This window comes from Diplotaxodon limnothrissa, linkage group LG5 (genome assembly GCF_057381915.1).
Source record: "Diplotaxodon limnothrissa isolate DT_005_m linkage group LG5, D_limnothrissa_male_GT1.1, whole genome shotgun sequence".
Classification (NCBI taxonomy): Eukaryota; Metazoa; Chordata; class Actinopteri; order Cichliformes; family Cichlidae; genus Diplotaxodon; species Diplotaxodon limnothrissa.
Window position 1 is genome coordinate 17,519,123 of NC_140600.1, and position 27,873 is coordinate 17,546,995.

The 27,873-nt window shown below is 39.1% G+C and overlaps 1 protein-coding gene across 1 annotated transcript; it reads right to left on the reverse strand.

Moving 5' to 3' along the window:
- Positions 1 to 2,435: 2,435 nt before the first annotated feature.
- mdfi (MyoD family inhibitor) lies at positions 2,436 to 26,732 on the reverse strand. Its single transcript, XM_085353990.1, has 5 exons — positions 26,588 to 26,732; positions 25,265 to 25,454; positions 12,224 to 12,367; positions 3,152 to 3,505; positions 2,436 to 2,689 (listed from the first exon to the last, which is right to left on the reverse strand). Exons 2-5 carry the CDS (start codon positions 25,413 to 25,415, stop codon positions 2,436 to 2,438), a joined length of 903 nt encoding a protein of 300 aa, XP_085210116.1. The 5' UTR covers positions 25,416 to 25,454; positions 26,588 to 26,732.
- Positions 26,733 to 27,873: the final 1,141 nt, after the last annotated feature.

The following is a 27,873-nucleotide window of genomic DNA, read 5'->3' on the forward strand; positions in this document are numbered from 1 at the left end:
ACCATTATATGAATATCCACTTGGAATATTTTGTAAATAAAAAGAAATAATATTGTTATCACTTCTACACATGCTATAACCTTGGATAATTAGTTCTCCCTTCATAAACCTCTCTGTACTTTAATAATGGCATGTTTTCCAGGGCTCTTTGCATCAGTTAATCAGAATGTCCCTAAATTTGAATGATATGTCCAGTCAGGTATTAATTAGAGATGCACCAATTGCATCTCTAATTCTCTAATTCTAATTCTGCAATTCTGGGTGGCTGCTGATGCTATTAAAGATTTTTTTGTTTTATTTTAGTTGTTATATATGCCCCCATTTTCTTCCATGGAACAACAGAAATCTTCATCATAAAACGTATATGTACTGCTTGAACAGTATAAAAGCAACATTTAAAGACCTCCCATGTACCCTTAATGACAAGTTTTGACACCTTAGTATATATCAATAAAGACGTAGTTTGATGACCATTAGAATAGTTTCTGGGTTTTTCCAAGGGTAGCTACACAGGCAGAGACCACCCTGACTACGATATGATGCGAATGCAGTCATCTTGTTCTACAAGCAGACCTGAAATATGAGAGAAGCCGCTCAGTTAAGAAAAGAGCTTCAAAGATTACTACTAGTAAGGTTTCAAGGGGTAAGGAGTTAAAACATTTCAGCCCTTCTTCACAATGTCACTGAAAATTTAGTCAGCTGAACACTGATGTCAAAATCAGGCACTCCTCTTGAGTAATATTTGCTGGCTTCAGAATTTTTTACTTTGCTGTCAGGAAGTTGATTTAAACTGTAGTGTGTTTTCATCATCAGTGTGAGATTGCAACCCTTAAAATAGGGTTTAATCAAACACAGCCACATTAGCCAGGCACATTAGCACTTCTATTTACATGTAATTATAGGTCAAGAAACTGAGTTCCAGTAACAGTAAACTATTAAAAAAAAAAGGATTTCTCTAACAGTATTTCATCAGAGAAAAGAGAGATTTGTATCAAGTAATTATAAAATGCACAACAGATCTAGATGACATCTCAAGAGGTATTGAGTTGAAGAAGGTATGCGCCGGAGCACACGAGAGTGCAGGCCTGCTATCAAAAGTGTACCATTCATACTACGAGCACATGGATCTAACTTAGCATAATGTCTTGAGATTTTCACTCAAGGAATTAAATTAGATGTTGAGCAATGTCTGCCTTACAGAGAGCCCGGCAAAACCCGATAACACAGAAATGTGATTTTCACATTAGAGGAGAGATGCAAATATCTTAACTAAAATCTACAAAACAAGGATTAATAGAGATTTGGTAAAGGCAAAGAAACTACTTGAAAATTCAGGCCTTAAGCTAAGCCGAGGCCATTTGTTCACATAGCATGAACGACGGAGGAAAAATGAAACGTATTAAAAAGGAGATGATGCCTTCCAGTCCTTCACCAGATGAGCGAGAATTCATTGAATACAGTCAAAGCCCCTAAAATAAAATGTAAAAGTAAACAAGATGCAAAATATTAAATGAATTTTCACATATTAAAAAAAAAGACTCTACTGCAAATGCTATCAACCATTCGCTCTGTGATGTCTGTTCCGTACAGTACTGATTTAACAGGACTCAAATCTAGGCTGAAGCACAACAATCTCATGATGATCTCTTTTCACAATAGGTCAGTCAGAGAAAGATTTATTCTTTATTCTTATTAACAAAAAAAAGTCACTAATATTGCCACAAGCCACCATTTATGTTTTCTCTGTTTTGTACAATGTAACAAGGACAAAGACAGGGCTGGATTCAACGTTTGACTGTGTGTGTGTGTCACAAAGGCCAATGTACGCAATCAAACTACCAGACTTTAACCTTGGAAAGGACAGAAGGACAGACTGCGTTTCTACTGAGATCTGAGCATCCATTTTCCCATTATGCTGCTGCTCTTATCTACAGAAACACTAAAATCCGGTTAAATTGAGCCATTTTCTCATTTGCCTTTAGAGGTCATTTTTCATGCTTGGAGAACTCCAGTCATTCAGACGGCACAAGGGGCTCCATTGTAATAATGGCTTGTTCCATGAGGGTCCAGAGTCTGCATAGCCTGGCATACGCTCATAGACCACAACTACAATTCAGTCCACACCATTCACCCAGCTGTGTAGCAATGACCCAACAGCAAAGACAACGAAGTGAAGTTTACTGTGTCATTGCGTGATCAGTAAAGGAAAGAATAAATCACCGGTGACCGATTTCAGCATTAGGTCACAATCTTTCGCCTGTAGGAAACATTGGACATTTTGCGGAGCCTACAAGACCAGCCAATACAGTATGAACCGCAATGTCCAGGGAACAGCGACTGGGTGTAGCACTTCTTATATCTGACAAGACGCTGCTCGAACTTGCTCCTGGGCTTTGTAAAAATGCATAGCAGATATGTTGCGTTGGCTAAGGGCCTCAGGAAGAGAAGCAAAGGCTGCAGCACTCCATGCAGATCTCCAGGCAGTCTGCAGACTCACAGCAGGCGTCAATGATCCCACAGTCCATATCACAGGGCAGGTCACAGTCGCCACATTCCTCGGTGATGCAGCAGCAGCAGAAACACGAGTCCTCTCCCACACAGGAGCCGCATGTGGCACAGTCCAGCATAATGTTGCACAGGGTTAGAAACTCACAAAAGAGACACGCCAAAATACAGTGAACACAGCAGTCTAGAGGGAAAGAGACACACAGAAAGAGTTTCGTCAGCTAAGCCAACTTCAAAAACCGAAGTGATGTGAGATAAACCTGGATCTTAATGGAGGACTGCCGATTGGGAGTTATTAGAGTGACAAGGTTAACAAATTCTGACATTTTCCAGCCTGAAGTTTGTTCTCCTTTCGATTTTGATTAATCCATTTTCAGCTGCCATATACAGCAGGTTAACATTTATACATGCAATTTACATTACAGATTATAATAGGTGAGAAGTACTGAACTCAATCAATTACCTTTTTTGATGACTTTTTTAGTTAAAATGTATTGCCACAGGGAAAATATGCTAGGGGAAAACACAAGTCTGCTCTTCTATTATGAACGGCCAATTGGGGGAAAAAACAAAGCAAAAGTGAACTTTGCTATCACTCCCTCCCTCTCCTCCTGCTCCAGTCTTTGTGTCAGCATCGGTATCTCACCGTCCTGTGCCTCTGTGGGAATCTGGGAGCTGTTGCTCTTGGAGCTGCTCTTGCTTCTCTTGCTGCTCTGTGAGTTGATGGAAGGGTTGGACCGCAATTTCTTGGTGTGTTTGGGTCCCGCTGAAGAAGATGAGGAGGTGGATGAGCCGCCTCTCGGTAGGGAGCCCAGCTTAGGATTCCTGACCCCGTTGGACTGGAGTACATGCGTGTGAGGTGTGTGCGTGTGATTCGGACAGTGCGTGTGAGGGGAGCGTGTGTGTGCGTGGTTCTTGGCTTCACTGCGTATCTGGCTGCTGGGCTGTGACCGACATGGCTGGGTGTGGTGGATGGGCGTGGATCTGGCTGCCGGTTGAGCTAGGGATTAACAAAAGTATATCCATTAACAGCAGGCTCACATAAACTTTATTTTAAATGAATATCATTTCAAATCAGTGCAGTTCAGTAAAGATCAGTGTTGCTGTACTTATGATTTTATGTGCTCAATCATTTGGCTGGACAAAGAAACATTGATCTTCATTTCATACTTCACCTAACAAGGATCAAATCTAAAAACTTCAGAAAAAAATCCATAAAATTTTACAGCATTTATACAAACGGGATGGAACTATTTATATTATCTGTTGGTTGTGAGGAGTCTTTTGTGTGTAATGAACCTGTTCTGTGTGAAGCTCTGAGACTTGTCTTAATGTCCGGGCAGATGCGGTGTCATCGAGAGGGAGGTTTCGGGAAATTGAGTCCAATTACAGAGTCCACCCTAAAGGAAACTGCTCATGGGAAGCACTATGTATTTACTGAGCTGAACCCTGAACTTACTTGTCTAGACTCTTTCACAACTAGAAAGAAAGAATGAAGAGTTTGACAGACAAAGAGAGGAGTTTGTCTCTAGGTAGAAACACCTCCATGTGATATTTTCTGCAAACATACTTTTGTTCCAAGATAAACCGTACCTAAAACGCTCAAGCATTATTCACAAGTGTTAAATTTTGCTCAGTAATTTGTATATTTTACCACCAAGTGTTATGGAGTATTAACAATTCAGCTAGAAAGTAGAGGGGCAGAAAAGCTCAGTTTCACTGCCAAAGCAAGCACACATACTCTGAAAATGAAATTATGGAAGCCTGTTTAAAAAAAGAATAAATCATGTTAGTATTTAATACGATTCTATAGATATAGCTCTACAGTTCTTCCTTACCTAAAACCATGTGCAGTGAAAAGGTGTGGTAAGAATGAATGTGGCGTAAAAGACCAAAGAAAAGTCTAACACACACACACACACACACACACACACACACACACACACACACACAGAGTGATCTGTAACTATGAGACATGTCTGGAACATGGAAACTGTGTGTTCGATAAGCACTCAGAGACAGATAACCCAACTAGGCATGTTATGATTGGCTGGTGGCTGTGGTCACAAAACCAATCTGTGTTATTAAAGATTCTGTCATTCAGCGTTTTTATAACTTTGCTCCAGATGTTTGGCAGACTGCAGGCCCAGAGTATGTGAATATGTACGTGCACAAGTCTGTTGACATGATCGCATGTGCAGGGCCAGTATGAGGAAGCCATACTTTCTTCTCTAAAGTATGTCAAAAGTCTTCCATGTTATTCTCTTTTTTTTCTTCTTTTCCCTTTTGTGTGAGAAATTCGTACTGCCCTCTGTGTTCACCCCTTCTCCCTTACACTCTCTGCGTATTGTCACTCACTTTTAGCCTTTTTGCACAATACTCTATTGTAACACTCTGACCCTAGCAGAATTTATGTTGGAAAGCGAAGAAGGGGGTTAGTCAAACTGTAGCGGTACTGTGCACAGTTTTTCACTTTCCTCTTTAGTTTCTGAGAAAATCATATGTCCTGTGAGTTTGTGGTGCGTGAGTGTGCCTGTGCGAACAAAGTACATAGGTGGATTTGGCAGAGAGAGGGACGTGGAGTGAGGACTGTCTCCAAACAGAGCTTGAGGCTCATACACACATATATGCATACAAGAACACGTGTGAACACACACTCATGAACACACACAGAAAAAAAACAAGGTCTCTTTGTCTGTGATCAAGAAAGTTAGTTAGAAAGATGAAGTGAAAATAAAATAGGTCGCTGCTTGTACATTTTTGGACCAGGAGGATGCATGGGTGTGACACATAAACACAATGATTCAGCTTTAGAGGGAGCTGGGAGCTGGTTAAAAATAACAGCAAATAAAGAGCCAAATGATTGCGGGATTAACATGATGAGACTGGGAAACCACAGTGTGTGCATGTATGGCACGTACATGTGGCGTTGGCCACTGGGGGTCCTGCAACCTCTAGTATGAAATGTGCATGCGCAGGTCTATCGGTGCCGAGTATGAGTCACCCTCGGATGAATGCAGCAGCACGCTGCCATTTACACACCCTCCACCTCTTCCTCCTGTCCTGGCGGTTCTCAGCTACATAAACACAGCGACTGTGAATTCTGTCTGTCTCTGTTCTAGCTGCTCTGTCCCACTGTGTCCTGTAAAACTATAACATTTCTAATCAAACTAAATACTTAACCCGAATACAGCCTTAACAGCACGTGAAGAAAAGATGCATGCAGGATGAGCCTCCTGACTCCTAAATCTATATGCAAGCTTTTGTGCACTATTAAGCCAACAAGCTTAGCAGAGTAATCTAGATGTCAGAGTATTTTCTGATAACTGTGAACGTCAAACTTTATATTCTAAATGAAAACAGTAAATTTGGATTGCTTCAGGTTTTTCCCCAGTAAACATCTATATGTATGCATTTAATTATGAAAATCCAGAATGATCTGTACTGCATAACATACATGGAAACAAATCAGTTTCTCATCATCTGTGTCTGTGCATTTGAAAACGAAGTGCATGTAATGTCCCCCAGCTCCCATATTCCCTCTGAGTTTTTTTTCCTTCATAGTTTGATTGTTTTTAAAAAGCTGGCCAATAAGTGCGAAGTACTAAAACTATGAGAATTGGAAAATGATAAGCGAGTGTTGTAAAGTGCTATTTAAAACAGTTTTCAATGAGACTTCCCCACATTTTTGGCTGCTATACAGAGCTGTAACCAGCATTACAGTGTTAATGAGGCTTGTTTAGTTGCACCCACTCACTATGGTGAAAAGTAATGTGAGAGCAGAGTTCAGTCAGAGGCACAAGACTGGTGACTCAACATGAGGTGTGTGCAGGATAAAAGTGTGACTCAGTTTTGGCCACAAGGTTCAAACTGCTGTCATTTTAAATAACAAAATATTTGTTCTTAAGAATCTTGAAACTTATCATTTTATCCTTGTATCCATGCAGTTTTAAAATATTGTCACTAAATTCACCCATAACTGGAATATACTGTACAAACCATTCTGAGGCGTTGTCGCTGTTACTATAAGTATGGTTGTTTAAATTACTGTGGATAAGCCTGAAAACTTTGATGGATTTCTTATAGTGTTGTTGCTACTATTCATAAAATTAGATTTGAACACAGCATCACAGAAACCAAATTTCTGCAAGAGACAGATTTAAAGATTTCTTGCAGTTATGTTAAAACCAGTGTTGAAAAAACAATTCTGAAAATATATTTTTGCAAGCAACCAATTACTTCTTACTGTAAGTGCTAGCTAAGCTATCAAATGGAGGAGTCTGGTTTGCTTAACTTAGCTTCTTACAAGCATTTGAAAAACAAAGCATTCTATGAAATCATGTAAAAAACTAAGTACACTCTTACTATTAGGAATATATGAAGAGATTAAGAGTGTAAGTAGCAACCGTGTGCTAAGTGATCATCTGCAAAAAGTGAGCGCCTCTCTGAAAGTTTTGGCAGCTGTTGAAGTCAGTGACAGTGCAATTAGAAGAAGACTGAACAAGTTTGGTTTGTATTAAAAGGTTGTCAGGGTAAAAGAAGATTCAAGGGCAGAGAAAAACCAAAGTGAAAATGTTTGGCCATAATGCACAGCACCACATTTGGTGAAAACCAAACACAGCATATCAGTGTAATCACCTCACATCACCCGTCAAGCACGGTGGTGGAGGGGTTATGATTTGGGCTGTTCTGCAGCCACAGGATCTGGACATTTTGACTCAATGAGTTGACCATAAAATCGTCTGTTTATCAAAATAATGTAGAGTCAAATGTGAGGTCAAATTTCAGAAAGCTAAAGCTTGGCTTAAATCGGGTCATGTAGCAGGACAATGATCCCAAGCACATCAACAAAACTACAGCAAAATGGCTGAAAAAGAAAAGAATCAAGGTGTTGCAATTGCCTAGTCAAAGTCCAGACTTAAACCCAAGAGAGCTGTGCATAAATGAATGCCCGGAAATCTCACTGAACTGTAGCAACGTTGTAAAGAGTGTTTCAAAATTCCTCCACAACAATGTGAGACACTGGTAGTCACACAGAAAGTGATTACTTCAAGTTATTGTTGTTGGAGGTGGTTGTACAAGCTGCTGAATTATGGGGTGCAATTTTCACAAAACGCACACTGTGGCAACTAATTAAAACGCTCTACACCTCTAAGTATTTAGGAAAGCCAGCGCAAGATCAAAACAATCTCTCACAAAGCTAAATGATTACAAGTTGACTTTGTGTCTGCACATATTTGCAGAAGCTTTTCTATACTACAAAAAACAACAACAAAGTCTGACTTGCAACTTGCCAAGTACAGTTCTATATTGCATTTTTGCACTGAAAGATGAAATATGACATTTGGAAACAAATGCAACATTTGCCTCATTTGTGTGTTTTTCAACAGACAACACAGTGTGCAAATCACAAATTCAAGAAGGAGGCTAGGTCTGAATTTGAAACCAAAGCCAGTCAACATGCAAGTATAATATAATACACAACAGCATTAATTACTTGACCTGAGTTACCAGCCAAACACTTTGTTGACACATGACCCCTGTGACATCTCATAACTGAATCGCCATCCTTCACCTTGTCACCATGCTATGTGCATATTTACAAATGACTAAAAAGAGATGGCAAAGAAAGGGTAAGGTGAAAGAGAATCTAGTCACGAAAACAGAGAGGGAAAACAGTTTGAGCCCAGTGACTGGTCTTTAATTAAAAGCAACGTCACAGCACTGTTAGATTTCCCGACAACAACACGTTGCACACTCCTCCCCTTTGATGACAAGATAATAACAAACAGCTCTGCTCTGGGTCGCCTTTTTTCTCATATACATTCATCTCATACAGTGAAGATGCTGCAAAATAATAAAGATAAGGAAATGGAAGTATGAGAAATATTTCTTCAGTTGTGTCGCTGATTAGGCTACGCGTTTTATTGTTTCCAGTACCAGTGTAAGCAGGAACAGCTGTGAACACGTGTGTCCTGCTGTGACCATGACGTCAAAGACAGTGGTGTTTCATGACATCAGTGACTGAAGTGTGTGTCTGAGGGAGCTTGGGAAGGTGTGTGTGTGTGTGTCTGTTCCACTTAAACCATAACACACTCAGATATGTCTGCAGATCTCTTGGCACTTTGTTCTCAGCCGGCTTGCCCAAGGCCAGACACATAATGAAACTGTGATGTCATCACCGGGAGACAGAACATACGAGCTGTGGATTTTTCTGTTTATGCTTCTGTTTCTTCACGCCGTCGCTCCCAAACACTCTGATGCACACGCAGACATATACGCAGATGTCACACAGCCATGATCTCACCACAGACCTGAGTCACAGCTACTTTATGAGGTCTACATGCTCATTATGAAGCCAGATACACAGATGATTGATTGACTGTTTGCAGACCATATTTAAACTGCATTCATACTGATAGAGGCCCTCAGATGTATAATTATGCAGACAAGCAGACATAAGCTGTCAGTATTCACCTGAGTGAGGGATAAAGTTTAGAAACTAGTATTGTTTCCTTTGTGGTCATTGTGTGATTGTGTAAGTTTTAAATGGAGAAAGCTATGGATGAAGGCAATGAGGACGAGTCCATGGAAGCAGATTTTGTTTAAGCCCACTATAGTTACATAACTCACTCTGTGCAGCAAATGGAGCTGGTGGGTTTCACGGTTTTTACTGGCAAATAAAGCAGAAGGAAAGAGACAGGGAAAGGCAGACAAACTTCTAGGGCTTCCAGTTCAGGTCTGAAAATAGACGCACACAGCAGACAGGACAGGTAGAGGCAAAAAATAGTCCAAGACAGCAGACATTCACACACCTACTCAGTTCAAAACAAACTCTGTTAACCTACTTATAGGTTTCCTGCCTGAAATCTGAAATACTCTTTATATAGTTAGAAAAGTAGGATGAGACAGCATTGTGTGTTCGTGTTTGTCACAGATATTGGCCCTGGATTCCAGGAAATGCGCTCAGAGTTTTCTGACTATGCTCAACCCCCACCTTCTCACCCCCGAATTCCTCCTTTCATTCATCACACTTTCACTCATCACCATTCTTTTCTTTAGACAAATTGAGACTCATGCTTTTTAGGTACATTTGGGAGTGTTTTTACTGTGAAATTTGACCTAATAACATATAACATATTAGAAATAGTTTAGAAGTTAAGCCGAGAATGTTGTAATTTCAAAACAGAGTAAAGGCAATAAAAATAAATGCCATTTGGTAATGACAGCAAAATTGTGCAATCTTTGGCTTTGACACAGAGAGTTTGAGCTACTGCACAGCATGGAAAGTAAAAGCAGCTCCTTTGTGCAGACAGAAAATCACTAGACTAGTAATAGGAGGGAGGAAAATGGGTTTTGGTGCTAACTGTGTGACTTTGTATAGAGAATTGTTAGGTGTTGTGCTACTAGTCACCAGCAAATGAGCAAACTGATACTGAGGGCTGTGCATACACCCAGTGTAGAATGTGATGACTGGACAGCTGGAGAGGTTAGGAAGTAGTTTAGACTTGAAGGGCGTAAATAAAGCAAACACAATAACCTCTCCTCTTGCAATTTTCTTTCTTCAGTGCTATTGCCAAATAGGTATTTTATTTTACAGCAGTGAAAAATGTTACTGGCATCAGTAGACCTGTTTCACGGGTCGAATTAAACAGCACCAACAAAGACATTAAAACTGAAATCTGGATTTGCATTGCAGCAATAATAAAACAGACAAATAAATCACACTGACTTTTTTAAAAAACGATTCAAATCTACCATAATCCCAAACAGTATGTTGTGTTGTTAAATCTATTTTCCTGGATGAGAACTGATATAGGAATATGAGAATATTTATTTTGTTTATTTTTAAATTTTATGTACCCTCCAACTTAAATCTTGTCCCACAAGCCTAAACTAAAGATGATGAGGATGACAGCTCGAGCAAGCAAATGGATAAATGGTGGAAGAATGCCATATGTGAATTTGTCTCTAATTGCCACATTTCATTAACTTTGCATGCAGTTGCACCTACTCCTAAATGTGTTTTTGTTGACCAAGTTATAAATCCAAAGAAGCCGAAACACTGGCTTCTTTTAATCTCATCCAAGTACGCTTAACTCAGACAGGCTCAGGTGACTCATTTCAAAACTTAAGTGTGATTCATGAAGATATGCGACCTGTAGCACAGTGAGACTGGTTATGTTTCCTCAAAATACAACAAAAGAGATGAGTCATTGCAGGATCGTTTTGATGCCTTGGGCGAGATCAGGATAGTTGTTAAAGAAGAGTCTTTGCATGCCATGTTGCATTTGTTGTCTCTCTCAAACCAGCATAGCAAGCAGCATGACATTATCTGATCATTCCCTATCATTGTGTGTATCATGCACACACACCACAACAATCATTGCAAGCAATTTTAAGCTATTAGTGCAGACTATTGCGACAAGACAAATAAAAAAATAAAGAAAAAGAAATTTAAATCAATCCACCAGCTTAGAATGTAAGTGAAAAGTGAAGAGGTGCATTAAGTTGGGGGAAAAAAAAGAAATTTGTATGACACTGAGGTGGTAACAAAGCATACTCCGTCGCATTACCTTTTAATTTTGTGTATATATATTTAGCTTGTTGTGTACTATAGTAATATATGTGCTTTTACAATGTATTTGAATTGCTGCTAGAACAGTGTAATTTCCAATATCCACCTTCACTATATAATGATCTCTATGCCATGGGCCTGCTCTGTGCATCATGGATGAGTTTAGTGGGGAGAGGCAACAAATAAGCTGTACCTATAGAGGGAATATGAAAGATTAAGTCAGCTTCTGCTACCAAAAACTTGGGCTAATGCAGATGTACTTGCCCTCTTTCTAATGGCCAGTAGCGGGAGTCTCTTCTGTTTGGAAGAAGAAGTCTCACTGCATAGATGTCTTTGAGAAAATTTGTTTGCTGCTAACTTGATTTATGACCTCTGTAAACACTTTCTTGAAACGTTTATTGTGTTTAACATCATCTGTAAAAAACATGATTTTCATTTTGTTTATTATAATCCCCATTTGAGCAAACCAGATGCAGGGCTTGTTCGTAATGCAGTGTAGCTACATTACGATTCACAAGATGCTACTAAACATGTGGATTTGACCATGTGTATCAGTCAAATTCCCTCCTTGCTTTTTAGGCCTTTAAAAAAAACCCCAAAGATGGTGACAGCTGGGGCTACAGAGCAGGTGATTACAGAATTACATGAAATCTATGTGATTTGACTCCTCTTGTTTTGACTAACTCAAAGTTGAATATTAATAATAATAAAAACCTAAAAAAAGAAGAAGAAGAAAAACTAACTTAAGAAAAGTTGCTGTCATGCGACTATTTTTATTACAGTGATATTCTAACAAACCTGGGGAAGGATTAAAATGTAGGAAAGTGAAAGAAAAGAGTAAAAGGTGTTTCATTTTGAGTGTTCAGACTTGGGTGCACACTTGGTTGTATTGGGAAAAAAAATCAGAAAGCTAACCTACTTAGCTGACAGATGTGGATGTAGATATTTCTGTCTGCGTGTATGATTACCTGACCTATTTCTTGAGGGTGTGCAAATGTGTTTGTTAAAGGTCAGGACAATGTGACTCATCAAACCAGTGATCAGTAATGGAAAAAAAGTCTCACTGGTCTCTCAAGTGTGCGAGTGTGTCCCGATGTGTGAATGTGTATGCATGTGTGTTTGTGAGGGTGCTTTACTCACATGTGATACTCTTGTAAGGTGCTGTAAGCGCCAAATCTGGATGGCTGGTGCCGGAGCTGCAGTTGTCGCCATCATCGCCTTGCAACCGTTCCGGGGTGCCATTTAACCTCAATATGAGGGGCTCAGTGTAGGTGTGGGCCACATCTGCAAAACACACAGGTACACAGACACACACACGAACAAGTTAAAGAAAACGTCTAAAAACAGATCTCAGTGTTTTAGATTTACTGTATGTTATGTGCTGAGTAGCTGGGTGGACTTTTATGAATGTATGAATGTTTATGCTTGAACAGATTCCCAGTTTTGTTTCCTATTATCAAAAATAACCAGCAAGCTGTTTCCCCACTTGTGGTAAACTTGCCTACTCTGTTGTCATTTCCCATCCACCAGCACCTAATTAATTTTAACAGAGTAGTTCTGCTGACTTCAACAAAGCAAAAGATTTTGTCTATGTGTTGGTGTGTGCTCTCTCTGTCCTAAACTTGCATCTGGAAGTAGTTAAATCCAAACCCTTGTGACTGTTTAGGGGTCCATGTGTATGCTTGTGAAACCTGAAATCTTTGTGGGTCTATATGTGTGTGCATGTCTCTTTTTGCAAGCCAGTGTCTGTTGAACACATAAGAGTGCATGCACACAATATATATGCAGTAAATACATGTCTGGGTGTTTTATATGTTCAAAGGTACCATGCAGTCCTCTAATGAAGCTGTTATTATACAAACACACACATGCACTCATATGCACACCATACACACACAAAACACAGAGGCCTTCAAAGTGAGGCAGGCCTCTGAGAGGTGAAGACTCATTCCTGGGCAAATGGGAGCCAGCTGGGCTTGATAAACACACACATACACGTACACACATACAAACCAAACCACGTCCTGTGCATGGACTCAACACTTCCCGGCTCTGTTTATTTACTCTATCCACTCTCCCTCACTCCTCTATCTGTTCTCTCTTTCCTGTCCCCAGCTTCTCGGGTTCACATTCCCTTTTGACGCAGATACATTCCTGTGCATTTCTGGCATAATTCTATGGATCCATTCTCATTTTTATGGCTGAACTTTTATACAGTCTGTCCAGTAAAGACCGTATAAATGTAATATTCAAATAAATAAGCAAGCCACAGGCTTTAAGCAAACTGAGTAATTATACAAAACAAGAAAGACAACCCAAACAAACAAAAAATAATTTTTTGCAAGAGCTGTGTAATTTTTTAGAGTATACATAGATGGTCGTGAGATAGGTTTTTCCAATATATGCTGCAATTTACTGATAGCTGTGCAGTAGGACGAGAAGGAGAAAAGATATAGTTATCAAGGTGAAGTCATAAACAGCAGCAAGCAAATCATTGGGTGATTTAGCTAAATGAAAAAAAATCAAAATACAAATCAATGCACATGACAGTAAATGTAATTACTAAACTGAGAAGCAATGACATTTGCATTTCTTAAGATGTCATTTCTAGTAACATGCATGATTAAAATTAGGTCTAGGCTACGATACTGTTAGCTGTTCCACCTAAACATATGAAAACAACATGATGGGATTTCACAACTTGAATAAATATGTTTATTCATTTGAAAAAATGTTGTAGAGTTGCGCAATAATTGCATTTTAATGCCAATCTTAAGGTCAAATGTCTTTTGGTTTTCACACACACTAATTTGTCTTTTGTCCTATTATTTATTACTGTTAACACAGTTTTTGGGGTTCTGCATTGTCGGTCAGATAAAATATCAGACTGTTATTTTTCTTAAATAGGTTTTAAAAATTTTATAGAAAAGAAAAACTTTCTGCAATAATCATTCTAATTCCACATTTAAAGCTACTAAACTTTGAAATATATAAATTGTAATATTAACTACAGACATCTATATAGCTTGATCACTATGAGCACTGCTATGTCTGTCACATCTGACAAAAATAAAACTAAGTCCATATAATATACACGACGAAAAAGAGGCCGTCAAAAGTATTATGATTTATTTTATGTTAGAATTTATTTATTTATTTATTTTTTACATTGATCTGTTGGTGATTAGTCTTTTGGAAATGTTGCAATGACAAACCTATTGATCAGCCACAACTTTAAAACCATGAAATGTCCTGTGGTGTCTGGCACTTTCAGGACATTGGCAGCAGATCCTTTGGGTCCTGTGGGTTGTGGCCTCAGCGGCCTGTTCTGCAACCCGTGGATGTTGATGGGTCTGGGGAACGTCAGTATTTGGGCTCTTTGTTGTGTTCCTCGCGCCATTCCTATGTAGTTTTTAGACGCTTTGCCCTGAGGCCATTGGGCTCTTTAGCATGGAGCATGAAAATATGTTACTTGAGCTAACCTTGATGAAAAGGCCTAGTGTTTTAAGCCTTGCGTGATTTTCTTGCAAAGGTTTGCGTGTGTTTGTATACCTGTGCATATGTATATATCTGTGTCTCTCAAGGGCGTTTTGTATGTGTGGGTATTTTTGTGTGGGAGACCATGTGAACAGGAGCTGAGGAGACGGGAAATACTTCCTGCTTTTCTCTTCTATTTGATAGCGGTACACAAAACTCACACCCATACAAACACACTTAAAACACTTACCGTACACTCCAATAATACCTTCCTGCATCTCACACTCACTCTCATCACACATACTTTTATTTCTGCCATGTGGAAGCGATTTTTCCAAGACCCATATTTTGTCCATTAGACTCAATCAGTCTGCTCAGATATGAAAACCACTAGTTAGAACAGCTGTCCTGACACCAAATGTCTGATTTAGAGGTAACTGTGTGTTGTAGTCGACATGTATCACTGGCAAGCAGTACATGTCTATGTACTATGCATGCAATAACCCACCTTTATATATTTATCAAATTCCTTAAATAACACTCAGTGCTGAAACTCAGTAAATAGTAAATTAGAAGCAAATAAAAAAAAAAACAGTATGTGTAACTTCAGGAGGCTAATCATAAAGTCATTGAACATTGTGTTTCATTTTCCTATAATCAATGATAACGCTATCACTCAAAATTGCAAGTAACATATAATCATCTATTGTTCTACACAACTGGTATCAATTTGATAAAATGTTTGAGAATGGATTGTAAAAAAATAATAAGACACCATATGCTGGTAGGCAACAACTGAGTCTGATAACTTTAGACAGCTGGCAAGTTTTTAAAAATATTGAGATCAGTATTATAGTTTATTTTTTAAAAAGGGCATTTATCAGTTCAAGTCATTGTGTTTCTCGTTTTTCCTCATTCTTTGGAAACTGCTTTTGGGGCCAATTACCACAGTCACACAAAGCACAGAAAAAAACCCTTCTGAAAACTAAAAGTCAGTCTTATTTGAGTCCCCAGTAAGAATCCAATTGAAATACAGAATTTGCTAAAACTAAAACAACTTTGCAGCAGAAGTCTACAGAATACCGCAGACACTGTTGGAAAAACCCCATGATGGCTTAAAAACAAAAACAAAAAAAACAATAAAAGTGGGATAGGCTCCATTCGTGAGTTGCAGATGGGACACATACAAACAGTGTGAATATGAAACTATGGTTAATAAATATAATTTTTTGAAAAATAAATAAAGAGTTTGCTGATGCTATCGTTCAAACTTTTATCAAAAGAAATTCCAATTGTTATTGTTAATGATCGACTTTAAAACAATATCGGGTTTGAACTCTGAAGCAGGGCACGTCAGAAAAAGGGAGCACCCCAAGCCGTTTGATCATATGATCTTATGTACTCTTGAATCCTTCACTACAGTTTGTCTTTGTTTTTTGACTGTGGGGTAGCAAGGGTTAAAAGTGTATGGGACTTTTGACTTAGCTAGTCAAAGCGTTCCCTTTGTAGATGTTCGAACCCACGATTGTTGGATCGAAACACATTCCCACAAACCCTCAGTGCCATCCAAGCAGGCCATCAACCAATTTTGCGTTGGCATAAGGATCAAAACACATAACCGCTCGACCTCAGAGCCAGTTCTGAGGACCATGAAAGATGAGCCTCTAATTAAAATCAGACCAGACCAATCAAGAGCCGGTGAGGAGATACGACTATGTGTTTACACTTGTGGGTATTTGTTTGTCAAAGCTTGACTATATACCTGTGTATATTTCTGTATTTGCAAGTTCATGTGGGTTTGTAGTTTGGTATATGTACACGTGTCGGTGGCCCTGAAGGGGCGATTCAGAGCAATTTTAGTCTCCTTGTAAACAAACAGTTAACCATTAAACCAAAAACATATGGATCCCATAGGGTAATGATTAGCATAAACACAACACACACAGACACTATTTACATGAACGTGAAAATGATGTGACATATCCTGAATTACCTGAAGGGAAGCATTTCCTGCTGTTCCTCCTGGGGATGGAGTGTGTTGGTTTATAGAGAACAGAGGGCTGAGCTGAGTTTACCTGCTTCCTTTCAAACTATCTCTACACTGTTTCTACAGCTCCACTATGACATCTTCAAAAACGCAAATGTCTAATGTGTATGCAAAAGGAGGTCTCTTAGGCCCTGTGGCAAAGACAGTGTGCCTGGAATGTTTTCAGACACTTTCAAGGTTTCCATGTTATGCTATATTCCAGACGCCTTTTTAAAATGGATTACATTCATTTATTCATCCATGTAAACCCACAAAGACAAAACAAGAACAAATTTGAAATGTTTTGTTAATTCATTTTCAGCAAAAGACCAAAATCGTTGATAAACACCTGGTGTATCCTACCATAATCAATTGTCTTTGAGATGCTTCTACAACTTGACTTGAATCCAGTGCTTAATTAAAATAATCTACACACACACACAGCTATGGGTATTAGGGCTCACTGTTGATGGTGTGTCAGAGTGAAAACCAAGCCATGAGGTTAAAAAATGAGAACCACCAACAGGATGAGTTTAACAGTCTTCTATAATCTGGCCAAAGTGAGTTACTGGGGATGGGCAGCCTTGGTCAGGCAGGCTCAAACAAACACTGTGGTCTTTTTCTGGAGTTGGCAGAACCTTAGAGAAGAACACGGCGCAGTACTCCAACAGCAAAGGCCTGACAGAAGCGGTTACTCACTAGCAGGCACATGACAGCATGCTGGGAGTTTGACATTTTAACCACATTTAGACCAAGAACTCTGGTCTGATGAGACATAAATTAAACCATGCCACAAAACAGATACTTGGCATCACTTCATTAATACCATCTGCACAGTAAAATGTGGTGATTGCAGTATCAGGAACTGGGAGGTTAATATAGATAGAGAAAAAATCCTGAGTTGAAAACCTTTTCGAGTGTGGTCATGACTCCAGGATTGGAGCTATTTCTCTAGCAGCTCCATTCCCACAGGGGCAGATACAGGAAATCTTTCATACCTTATGTAACAACTCTCTACAATGCAACGAAGGTTATCTTATTTTGTATCAGACTGAGGCAAAAGCTACGTTTCAACAAGACAAAGACCTGAGGCATGCTACTACAAAACATATGAGTGATTCTGCAAAAGGCCTAGAGTGTCCTAACCTGGCCACAGTGGAGTATCTAAGAAGAGACCTAAAAAAGGGTGTGGGCAAGCTTTCCCTATCTAAACATTAAGGAGCCTTGAAAAGAAAGAAGTAGCAGCAAGCTTAAAGGATAATGCCAAAGAAGACTCAAGGCTGTAATAGCTACCAAAGGTGCAATAAGTATAGGTCAAGGGTCTTAAAATTGTGTGAATGGTATAAGTTAGTCTCTTAGTTTTAGTACATGAATTAAATATTCAAAATGTTTTGTCATAGTAAAGTACTGTGAGTGCAACTCAGAAAATAAATAAAAAGAGTCAAGTTTAGGATGAGTGTGCAGCATGAAATATTGAAGTGTTAAATAGATGCAAAAACTTTCTGTGAAAGCTTTATTTAAACTTTTGTACATTTACTGACAGAAAGAAAGAAACAAACGTGTGCTGAAATAAAGCAAAACCTTCACTGTGTGATGACAGCTAAAACTCTAAAAACTAAAGCTGTTTAATAAAGTCAAAATATCCCCACCATGTGACTTTTTTCACTATTTTTTGCACTAATTTTCCTTCTTTTATAGAAATATTATTTGGATGTTTTGAAATATTTGAATTTGTGTTCATAAAACAAAAAAATACATTTGTAAACGACTTCCTTCTTAATATTTTGTGACAATATTGACACAAATAAATGTTGCAGTTGTGTTCCTGTGTTCATACAGCATTTTAAAACACTTCATTCAGGCCCACTAGCAGAGAAACTAGCATAGAAGAAGACATGCCGAAGAGCAGCCGAGCAGTTATCTGAGCAGCAGTAATGACTCGAACTGATTGAAAACACACACACTATCAGTGGGGTGCTGACCAAGATGGAGTAAAATATAAAGACAAGAACACAGATCTACGGTATAGGTGAATTGTTGTAGCCTTAATCACTCTCCCTCAGTAAATGCACACACACACACACACACACACACACACACACACACACACACACACACACACACACACACACACACACACACACACACACACAAATTAAAAGGGAAGAAGAAGCAATGTTTAAACTGCAATTCTAGCCAATTGGAAAATCCCACACCAAGAAACTGACACTGACATAAGCATACACTCACAGAATAAGTCGAAAATCAGAGATTATGCTTGCTGTGAGAGAATGGAGCAGTGTAAGCTCATTAAAGACAAAAAATGTCTGCTGCTGAACAGGCTTAAGGAGAATTTAATTGTGCCACTCTGTCTGTGGGATTCTTCTGGTTCGTGGGAAAATACTGGCTCTTTGCTAACAGATGCTACACGGCTGTGTCTGTTAGCAAAGCAGCTAACAGAACTCTATTTGTATTAGAATGTAAACACACCTGATGTAAAACAAGGACACTGTGCTTCAGTCTTAGTATCATGAACAGAGTAATGTATCCAAAATTCACTAAGATTTGACATTAGAAAAACATTGTTTAAAACGGTTTTTATTTCGATTTTTTTTTTTAGTTTTTAGGTCTTTATAATAGTGTACAGTAACACTTTCCTCTTATTGCTTTCATGTATTTACTGTAACTGTATTTATTACAGAGGTACTGATTGATCAGCCAGATATCGAAACTGGACGATTTTGAGCGTTATGAGCCTTGAATGGTGACCACCCTGTCAGCTTCACGTCAGATTATGAGTAGGTTACCGGTCAAGTCAGATGCGGCAGCATGAGCCAACAGTCGCACAGACACTCACAGGCATACGCTAACATGTTGTTAGCGTGGAAACTCTTTGCTGTAAGTGAAGACGAAAATGTTGGGGACTGTTGGGGGACCATCGTGGAAATGTTTGAAACAAAAATCTTAATCAGACATTGACCAAACTTATGAACACACTGGAAAATGATGGGAGTAACTGAGATTTGTTTTGTTAAATAAATCAGGTAAAGATTGGTGTACAGCAGCTAATTTTCAGTTAATTATTTCTACTTCAGCAGTTCCAAGTGAGACTTACTGCAGCTGTAACTTACCACAATTTGGGGAAAATTGCAAACTTTGATCATTTATTTTTTTATTATGAAAAAAATATTTTGCATTGACGAAAATTCTATTTTTGTTTGTATGTGTTGACATGTAAAAGTTCGTAGGAAAAAATTTGAATTGGCAAAAATTTGTATCATCTTAGTAGAGATCCAAGTGGAAGGGGAGGGGGAGAAACACGAGGAGAGGGGAGTTGAGACAACAGGCATTTTATAAAATCCAACAAAATCCCTGCTTTGGAGCTGTCATTTCAAAGTGATGTATATGACGTCTGGCACAGCTGCATTAGAAATTGCTTTGTTACAGCCCAACTACTTCGACATTTTATGATCCCAGATGCCATATAAGCATAACAGTCTTCATGAGAACTTTTAAAATTCAAGCCTACTTTTAGTTCACACCACTGTGCAATGTGACAGCTTACTACAATACGATTTGATTTTTTTTTTAAACTAACACACAAACAAACAGAGAAAGTAAGAAAGTTACAAAGCCAATTGCCTTAAATAAAGATAGAAAGAACATTTCTGTAGATCTTTTTTTTGTCACATGTAAGCAGGGGTCATGTGTTTTTACCCATGACTCTTTCTTGGAAAATGGGTAATAACGCACAAAGAATATACCTATGTATCCTTGATTATCAGTCGTCTGACAACTCATCTCTCCTCCAGATGCATTTTAGCAAGTGAGACGTCCTTCAGCACAGAGTTCATGATGGAGGCAAATAGAGAAATGTGAAAAAACCTGAGAGAGGAATAATGATAACTGAGGACACTGTATGCTCACTGTGTGGTAGTGACTTTTCAATCACAGAGGAGACCTGACTTCAAGCATAAACTGCTTTAATATCTATAAATCATACCATTACTTACAAAACAAGCATCATAACACACACACACACACATATATATATATATATATATATATATATATATATATATATATATATATATATATATATATATATATATATATATATACATACATACATGGATGATCTGATATCGTCGTGTTGGTGTTGTTCCCACATCATCATGAAAATGTTGTTCCAGGTTCAACATTGCAACTGACCAATCACATTCTTGTGACATTATTCTTTTGCGCGCCAAGCCATTCGTGCATTTATGAAATTCCAATGTTGCAAGGACAATATCAATTCTGCTTACCATTTATTAAAGGGTTAGGGTCAGGGTCCGTTGATCGGCGGACAGAGACGGTTTCTCGCAGCTTAAGTACAGTTTTTTGTTTTACGGCGGTTTTTCCCGAAGTCGCAAAAGTATGACGTCACAACATTCTGATTGGTCACTTGCAATGTTGATCCTGGAACAACATTTAGTATGATGATCTGGGAACAACACCAACATGACAATATCAGATCGTGCTACATACATACATATATACATGCATATATACATACATATATATATACACATACACATACACAATAAAAAGCCCCTTGTTCAAATTTGTAATTTGTGATCTCATACCACGATGACATTATCTGTACAACAGGATTGATTACGATTTAAAGAAAGTGCTATAGCAAATCATTAGTGTGAGAAACAGAAAGAGCGCAGGCCACCAGAGCAGCAGCAATGAGCCATTCTCAAATGTTTGTGAGGTAGTAAAGTAAAATAAAGCACGCTCATTTTCGTTGGTCAAAAACGCCATAAAAATGCCTCAAACTGCTCTGAGTTTATTTCAATCTCTGTGAGAAACCAAATTAGACACAAGCCTCAACAAACCTCAAGGACTAAAAAAGGACAAGCAGGAAAATAGCATCTACACACGCGGGCAAAGAGAATGAGTTAGTGTATGAGACAGAGAGATGAAATAATAGGTAGAAACAGGTTAGACTGTGACACAGAAGGTGCATTTTACAGAAGAGAGCACCAGGCTGATCACAAAGGCTGAAGAGGCATAGGATGAAGAAGGTGGACACTTGCTTGCTTTCATCAAGCTTTTTTGATGTGCAGATGTTGACAAAAATTGTATCTGCAAGCACCCCACCCCCCAAGAAATAAATTAATAAATGAAGCAGTTGCTTGTTATTACGTGTAGCAACAGTCAACAACAGGCACGATTTAATACTTCAGTCTTCAGTTCATTTGCAAATTGCTGGGACTGCACGTTTGTCATGTCTGGACAGAGTCAGGCAAGCTGTTACACTCTTGTTCCTATCTTTATGCAAAGGGAGCCACTTGCTGGATGTTGATCCATAGTAAACATTCAGTTAAATTAGAATTTTATCAATCATGTTAACTAAAAAAATAAAATACAGAAAAAGAAAGAGTAAATCATTTTAGTAAAAATCTAATCTGTTTGCTGTAATATAGCCTCACGTGGCTTTTTTAAAGGTATTCAAATTTATTGTTGCATTGGACTAAGCACTGTAGTTCTATACCCAGATGATGACAGCAAACTCTATGACAACTCACAGGCTGACACAAGAAGTACCTCACACTTTGAAAGCCTGAAGGTCATACTTCAAAGCAACTGCCAGAGTAGAATAAGGTTAGAACTATGATATTCTGCTGTTTATATGCGAATGACACAATAACACTGGTGTTTTCTTATTTTGCTTTTCAACATAAAAAAAACCACACAAGTTGTTTTTCTCTTATACCCATTCACCAATCTTGAGTCAGCTTAAACTCTGTCCCACAGAGATCAATGCAGTCAAATAAATGCCAAGATTTTCATTTTGCTTGGTCATAACGTCAAACATTAACTAACTACAGCTGATTGAAATTGCTTTCCATTGTTTCCATCAATGCTGGAAAAACAATGGAAGTCATCTTAAACTGTAAATTCCAGCATCTTAAGACGCTGATAGCTATTTGAAATCTCAAATAACATTTGTTAAAATTGTAATTTCACTATAAAAAAGGCTGCAGTTCATCCTTCATGCAGGCAGGGAACAAAGAGAAAGAACCAAGAAAACAATGGCAGAGAATCGGGTAAAGATTACAGAAGAAAGGAAGAAAAAATAGAGTGCAAGAACTCCTAGTGGTTAGAAAGCCTCAGATGTGGTAAGAAAAGGCTCCTTCACTGCATCTTCATGCCTGAGAGAGAGCCTTACTCACAACAACAAGAAGAACATGTATTTTAACACGCACATAACGCAAGTTTATGGACAAGTGATGACTGAGAGAGCTTCATTCACCTTCAGATAATCAGACTGTTTTAATATTGGAAGACAGGAGTGCTAAATATTGTGGCAAAGCATCAATTGTTCTCAATTTAATTATTGCTTTTTTTTAACTGTGAAGGGTCTTATCTGCATAACTTGGTAAAAGTGTTCAGAAATGAATGCAGCGCAGCACCTTTGAATCAATGCTAATCGGTGCTCAGAAGACAACAATGAGAATGGGGATGCCATCTCTCAAAGCTAGCTTCCTACCTAGCTAAAGCAGCAAAAAACACATCTGATACTGACGCATCTGTGAAAAATATGCAAAGCAGTCAATTCAATACAATTTTTAGGCTAGTAAGGAGCAGGTAAAGAGACAAAGATACCATTGGGTATCTTTGTTGGCCTTCAGACAACAATTCTGACGCTAAAGAACCAAACGGGACAGGCAAAAAAAAAAGAAAAAAGGTAAAGAGACTAAAACTCACATCATCAGTTATGCTGGTTAAGTACCTCTCACAGGAACAGAGGATGCCATCCTAGAAGCTGTTACCCCCATTCTAATTATGGACCAGTGGTCAAATCTTTCTTTGAAGCCTAAATTAAAAATATACATGGCTGATTTTGCACACGATCTCTGGAAAACTGACTACTCCTGCATGTAACATACAATAGAAGATTGACTGCATGAGACAGTCTTACTTCTGGAAATTCTCTGTTTTGTTTAGTCAAGGGAGCTTTCTTAAAAGAGCATCCAGCGGACAGGTCACAGGACATCTACTCGCTCACTGTAAATTCCCACGGTCTTTGAAATGGAATGCTGGAAGGTTAAAAACGGTTTGATGTCCAATCATCCGCTTCAGACATTTACTTTCTCGCATGCAACTCTGTTGAGTAATGTCTAGAAAGGCTCAAGGATACAGCGCATGTGTGCAACCGCCCCATGTTTCTGTTGTGGTGTTGCAAAGCAGCCCACTCTTGATGCAAAGGGATAGGTAAAGGTCCAACAGAGCTAAAAGGATGACCTTGTTGCTCTCAGCAGTAGCCTGAACCTATATAACTTAAACCTGCTCAAACACACAGACCAGACGGCCAAAAGAAGCTTATCTTTAGTAGAAGAAGGATCATTTACACTTTGTGCTGGCTTCCTGATGAGCAAACAGAGGTAAAGTCAGCACAGCCGGGAGAACATGTTTGGGCACAAACCTTCAATTTAATAACTCTCAAACTCTCCAAGAGTTATCATTAAAAATGATGCTGTACTTATAGTCATGGTTAACCACAATGTAGCATTGAACGGAGATGTGTGTGTTGATGTTAAACACAGTAATGATAAGAGTTGTGTCTGGACTTGAATTTCAAAAAATAGACAGAAAAAATAAAAGGAAATAAAACATTTTCATCAACTATTAAGCAATTTTGTGGCTGGTTCCCATGGCCACAAGGCACTTAAATCTCTGCACACTACCCTAACTGTTAACCACACCTACCCTAATTACCCCATAGAACCTGCGCTCTGATCTACGTACACTCAGTGCTGTTGTTTTCCCATTGAAGCTTGAGGAGACTGAAGTAATTTTGGCTCATTCTGCATGAGTCATTCACATGAAAACAGCCCGAAGCTGAGTCCACATCTTCCTCTCCCCGCCTCTGTGTCAGTTACCTCTGAGCATGACCGATCTCTCAAAGCCAAAGGGTCACAGGTTCATTCCCAAATTCCCAGGAGCCTAATTGTGCCATTTAAGTGTTCCATAGCGCTGAATCAGTCCTGACCACTCAGATCACCCAAGAGCACGGCCCCTCCTCGGACCAGTCTCAGCAATTACCTGACTACACAACAGTTGTGTCATTAAGAAGGCTTTTGACCTTATAAATCTCAGTAACATCCAGCAAAAACACACAGTGGTTTTCCCAGGATAAAGTGTGAGTTCCTACAGTGTAGCCCCCTCCTGAGTCTACCATTAGAGATTATTAATTACTCAGTCTCAAACTTTTAAACACCACAGTGACTCAAGACTTTTCCACTTTAGAGAACTCACATCAACCTATATTACACTTTCGCTGGGGTGAATAAATCCATTCCAATGTTGTTTTCAGAAAACTGTATTACAATAGTTCTACTGTACAGTCAAACACACTCTGGATGACCTACTAACATAACAAGCTTCACATGCATGAAAGTAAATGGTGAAGCTTCACTCTCAAATAATCGTGCTCCATTGTTTTCATACCAAATGGCTAATCTCTTTAATAACTAACTCACTTTTTCACTACTTTCAAACACCGCCTCCACAAAGATGACAACATTGGTTATTGTAAACACTGGGCCTTCGTGGCACGCATGGAGTATGTTTATGTTTCTTTTTTTCTCTTTTGTTTTTTCCCCCAACAACCTCTTTCTTACCATCACCAGGGCAGGGCTGTGGGCTCGGACAGCTGTTTTCTCTCTCTGCGTTTGAGCTTGTTTGCAAACTTGGTTGTGGAGCTGGCAAACCGGGGTCTCCATCGTTAGGTGGCTCTCGCGAAATGGCAGCGGCACTCCTCTCCTCATCCATGGGCGTAGGCCTGGCTCTTTAGGGAGGAGGTGACTGAGCCTGAAGCAGGGAGACGAGATAGCCCAAAAAAGAATTTCATAGAGATGAGTCATGTGGAAGATTTCTCGTTTTCTTTTTGATATGAGCAAGAAGCTAACAGACTACAGGTACTGCTGAACCACCATCAGCGCCTTTTGGCAGGATCCTCACCACAGGAAGCAGTGCGTGTTTACAAAGGAAACGTCTAATAACAGCCTGCTTTAAATAACGTCTTCAAAGTATGCTTTGACAGTAACAAGTATTTATTTATATATAACACTGTAAGCCACTTCAACACTGCAACGTGAGGTAGAGAGACAGGAATAGGTCAAGAACAAAAAAAGTCGTATAAGTCAAATAACTTATTCATGAAAACAGACATAATTTCTATTTTACAAATACAAATTATCATACTACATGTATACAAATCTCAGAAACCAATAACACCGCACTTACTGCTTACACTTGCTCCTTGTTTAAAGTAAAAGACGCGTTTTTGAGAGCCCTCGACCATCGGAGCAAGTTTTGTAAATCATTATCGGGAAGTTCAGCGTATACCTCACGTGCCAGTTTGGGCACGCGCTTTTCCTGCCAAAGTAACTCAGCTGGGCAGCTGTTTGCGCGCTCCCGTAGCTCGCTCGCTCCGCACTCGCTGCCTCCCAAAAAGTTTTGACCACCTTTGCCAAGTTTTAGAGCGAAAAAAAAAGTTCGAAGAAGCAGAGTTTGGTAAGCTTCACCATCAACCACCCACCCCCACGGGTGAGTTTCTCAGTGTTTTAAACGGCATGGCCACAAAGTTTGAAGAAGTTTCGGGAAAAGAGAAAAGTCACTGCAGCGCACGCTCACCAAGAGCTAGCTGAAACATGTATACTTGTAGCGAGCTTTTTATAACAATAATAAAGTGTCATTTTCCATAATAAATTCAGACTGAAATATTGAACATGAACGCAAATATGAGTGATAGCTAATGACGGACGTGCTCTGGTTATCTTCACTGCATATCTGCCCTGCGCTTTCTCGACACGAGTCTCTGCATGCTCAGACCAAGCTCCGCTCCAGCGTGAGGATAATTTCTCTGCCTGAGTTAGTGCGGCTGAAAAATCTAAATGCAACTTACTTTGACAACAATAACACCGCAGGAAAAAACTTCTTACCTTCTTTCTGGCTGGAACTCTTTGCAACTGGGCCTTTGAACTAATTCATTTTCTGGTCGCTCCAGGTGGACTTCAAGCCCTCTTCCAATCCAATCTCCCCCCCAAACTCTTGTCACTTCACACGAACACCAAGTCTGTCTATGGCTCATGCAGGTAAACTAAACTCCAAATTCAGAGCATTTTCGCCAGCGGAGATAATTCTCTCTCCGCCTCTAAACTTTCTCACTCCTGCTCGCCCCGTCCTCCAAACCAGATGTTGGGAGGTTTAACGCTGCAAGGCTGAAATCTCTTTGTCTGCGCTGCAGGTTTCCTCGCTTTCTACTGCGTTTCTGCACCACCTTACCAAACTTATTTACAATCTTAAATTGAGTACCCGCTTCGTGCAACCCGTTTCGCCTCCTGACTCCTTCTATATCCTACTTGACTCAGACTTCTGCTCCTGCTGTTGGACAGGAAACTACAGTGAGCAGTGATTGTGCTTCCTCCAGGCTAGAAAGTAGTTGGGCTGAGCTGTACTGTCATATAATTACCCCCAAAACCCGAACCAGACGCAGGACTAACTAAGGCAAGCTTTCATCAGGAATTATGAGCCCAGAAATATGTTTTGGCACTAATAATAGTCTGTAAAGATAATCGTTTTTGCCAAATTGCAGCAATGCAGTTAACATTTATGCTCAAAAACACTTACACAATACAGTATGTTTACAGTTACTTTATTGTCTCTATAACATTTTAATGTATCAAACATAAAACAGGCCACTGTATGACATTCTCTAGTTTGCTGTGGAGTCTCTGTCGTTTTGTATTCTTAATGAAAGTCAATAAAAGTCCCGTATATGCAGGAAAATATTCATTAGCTGCTGTTTTAAAAACAAAAATATAATTTAGCAGTGATAGTAACTTATTGCGTTTTTTAATTACTAGTGTTTGGTAAGATGCCAAGTCCATGTATAGCGCTTTGACACAATCTGACTAAACCTTTGTTTTTCCTTGCAAGAAACAAACAATTTTTACAGTTTCTAGTTTATGTCCTGCTGCTAGTCACTTTGGGGATTTTCATCATTCATTCCGGCGCTCTCAGAGTCTTTTAAGGCCAAGTTAGACACTCAGTGATTCATGTTCACAGTGTGAAGTGTGGACTAAAGAGTTATAACAAGAGATCTTGCGGTGCACATTCCTGCCTTGTACTTACTGTACATACCACTGACATCAGCCACTTGTTTTTCAAATCTGCTACACTGATAACAAGTGCCATTATTAAAACTGGCTCTAAATACCGGCTCTTT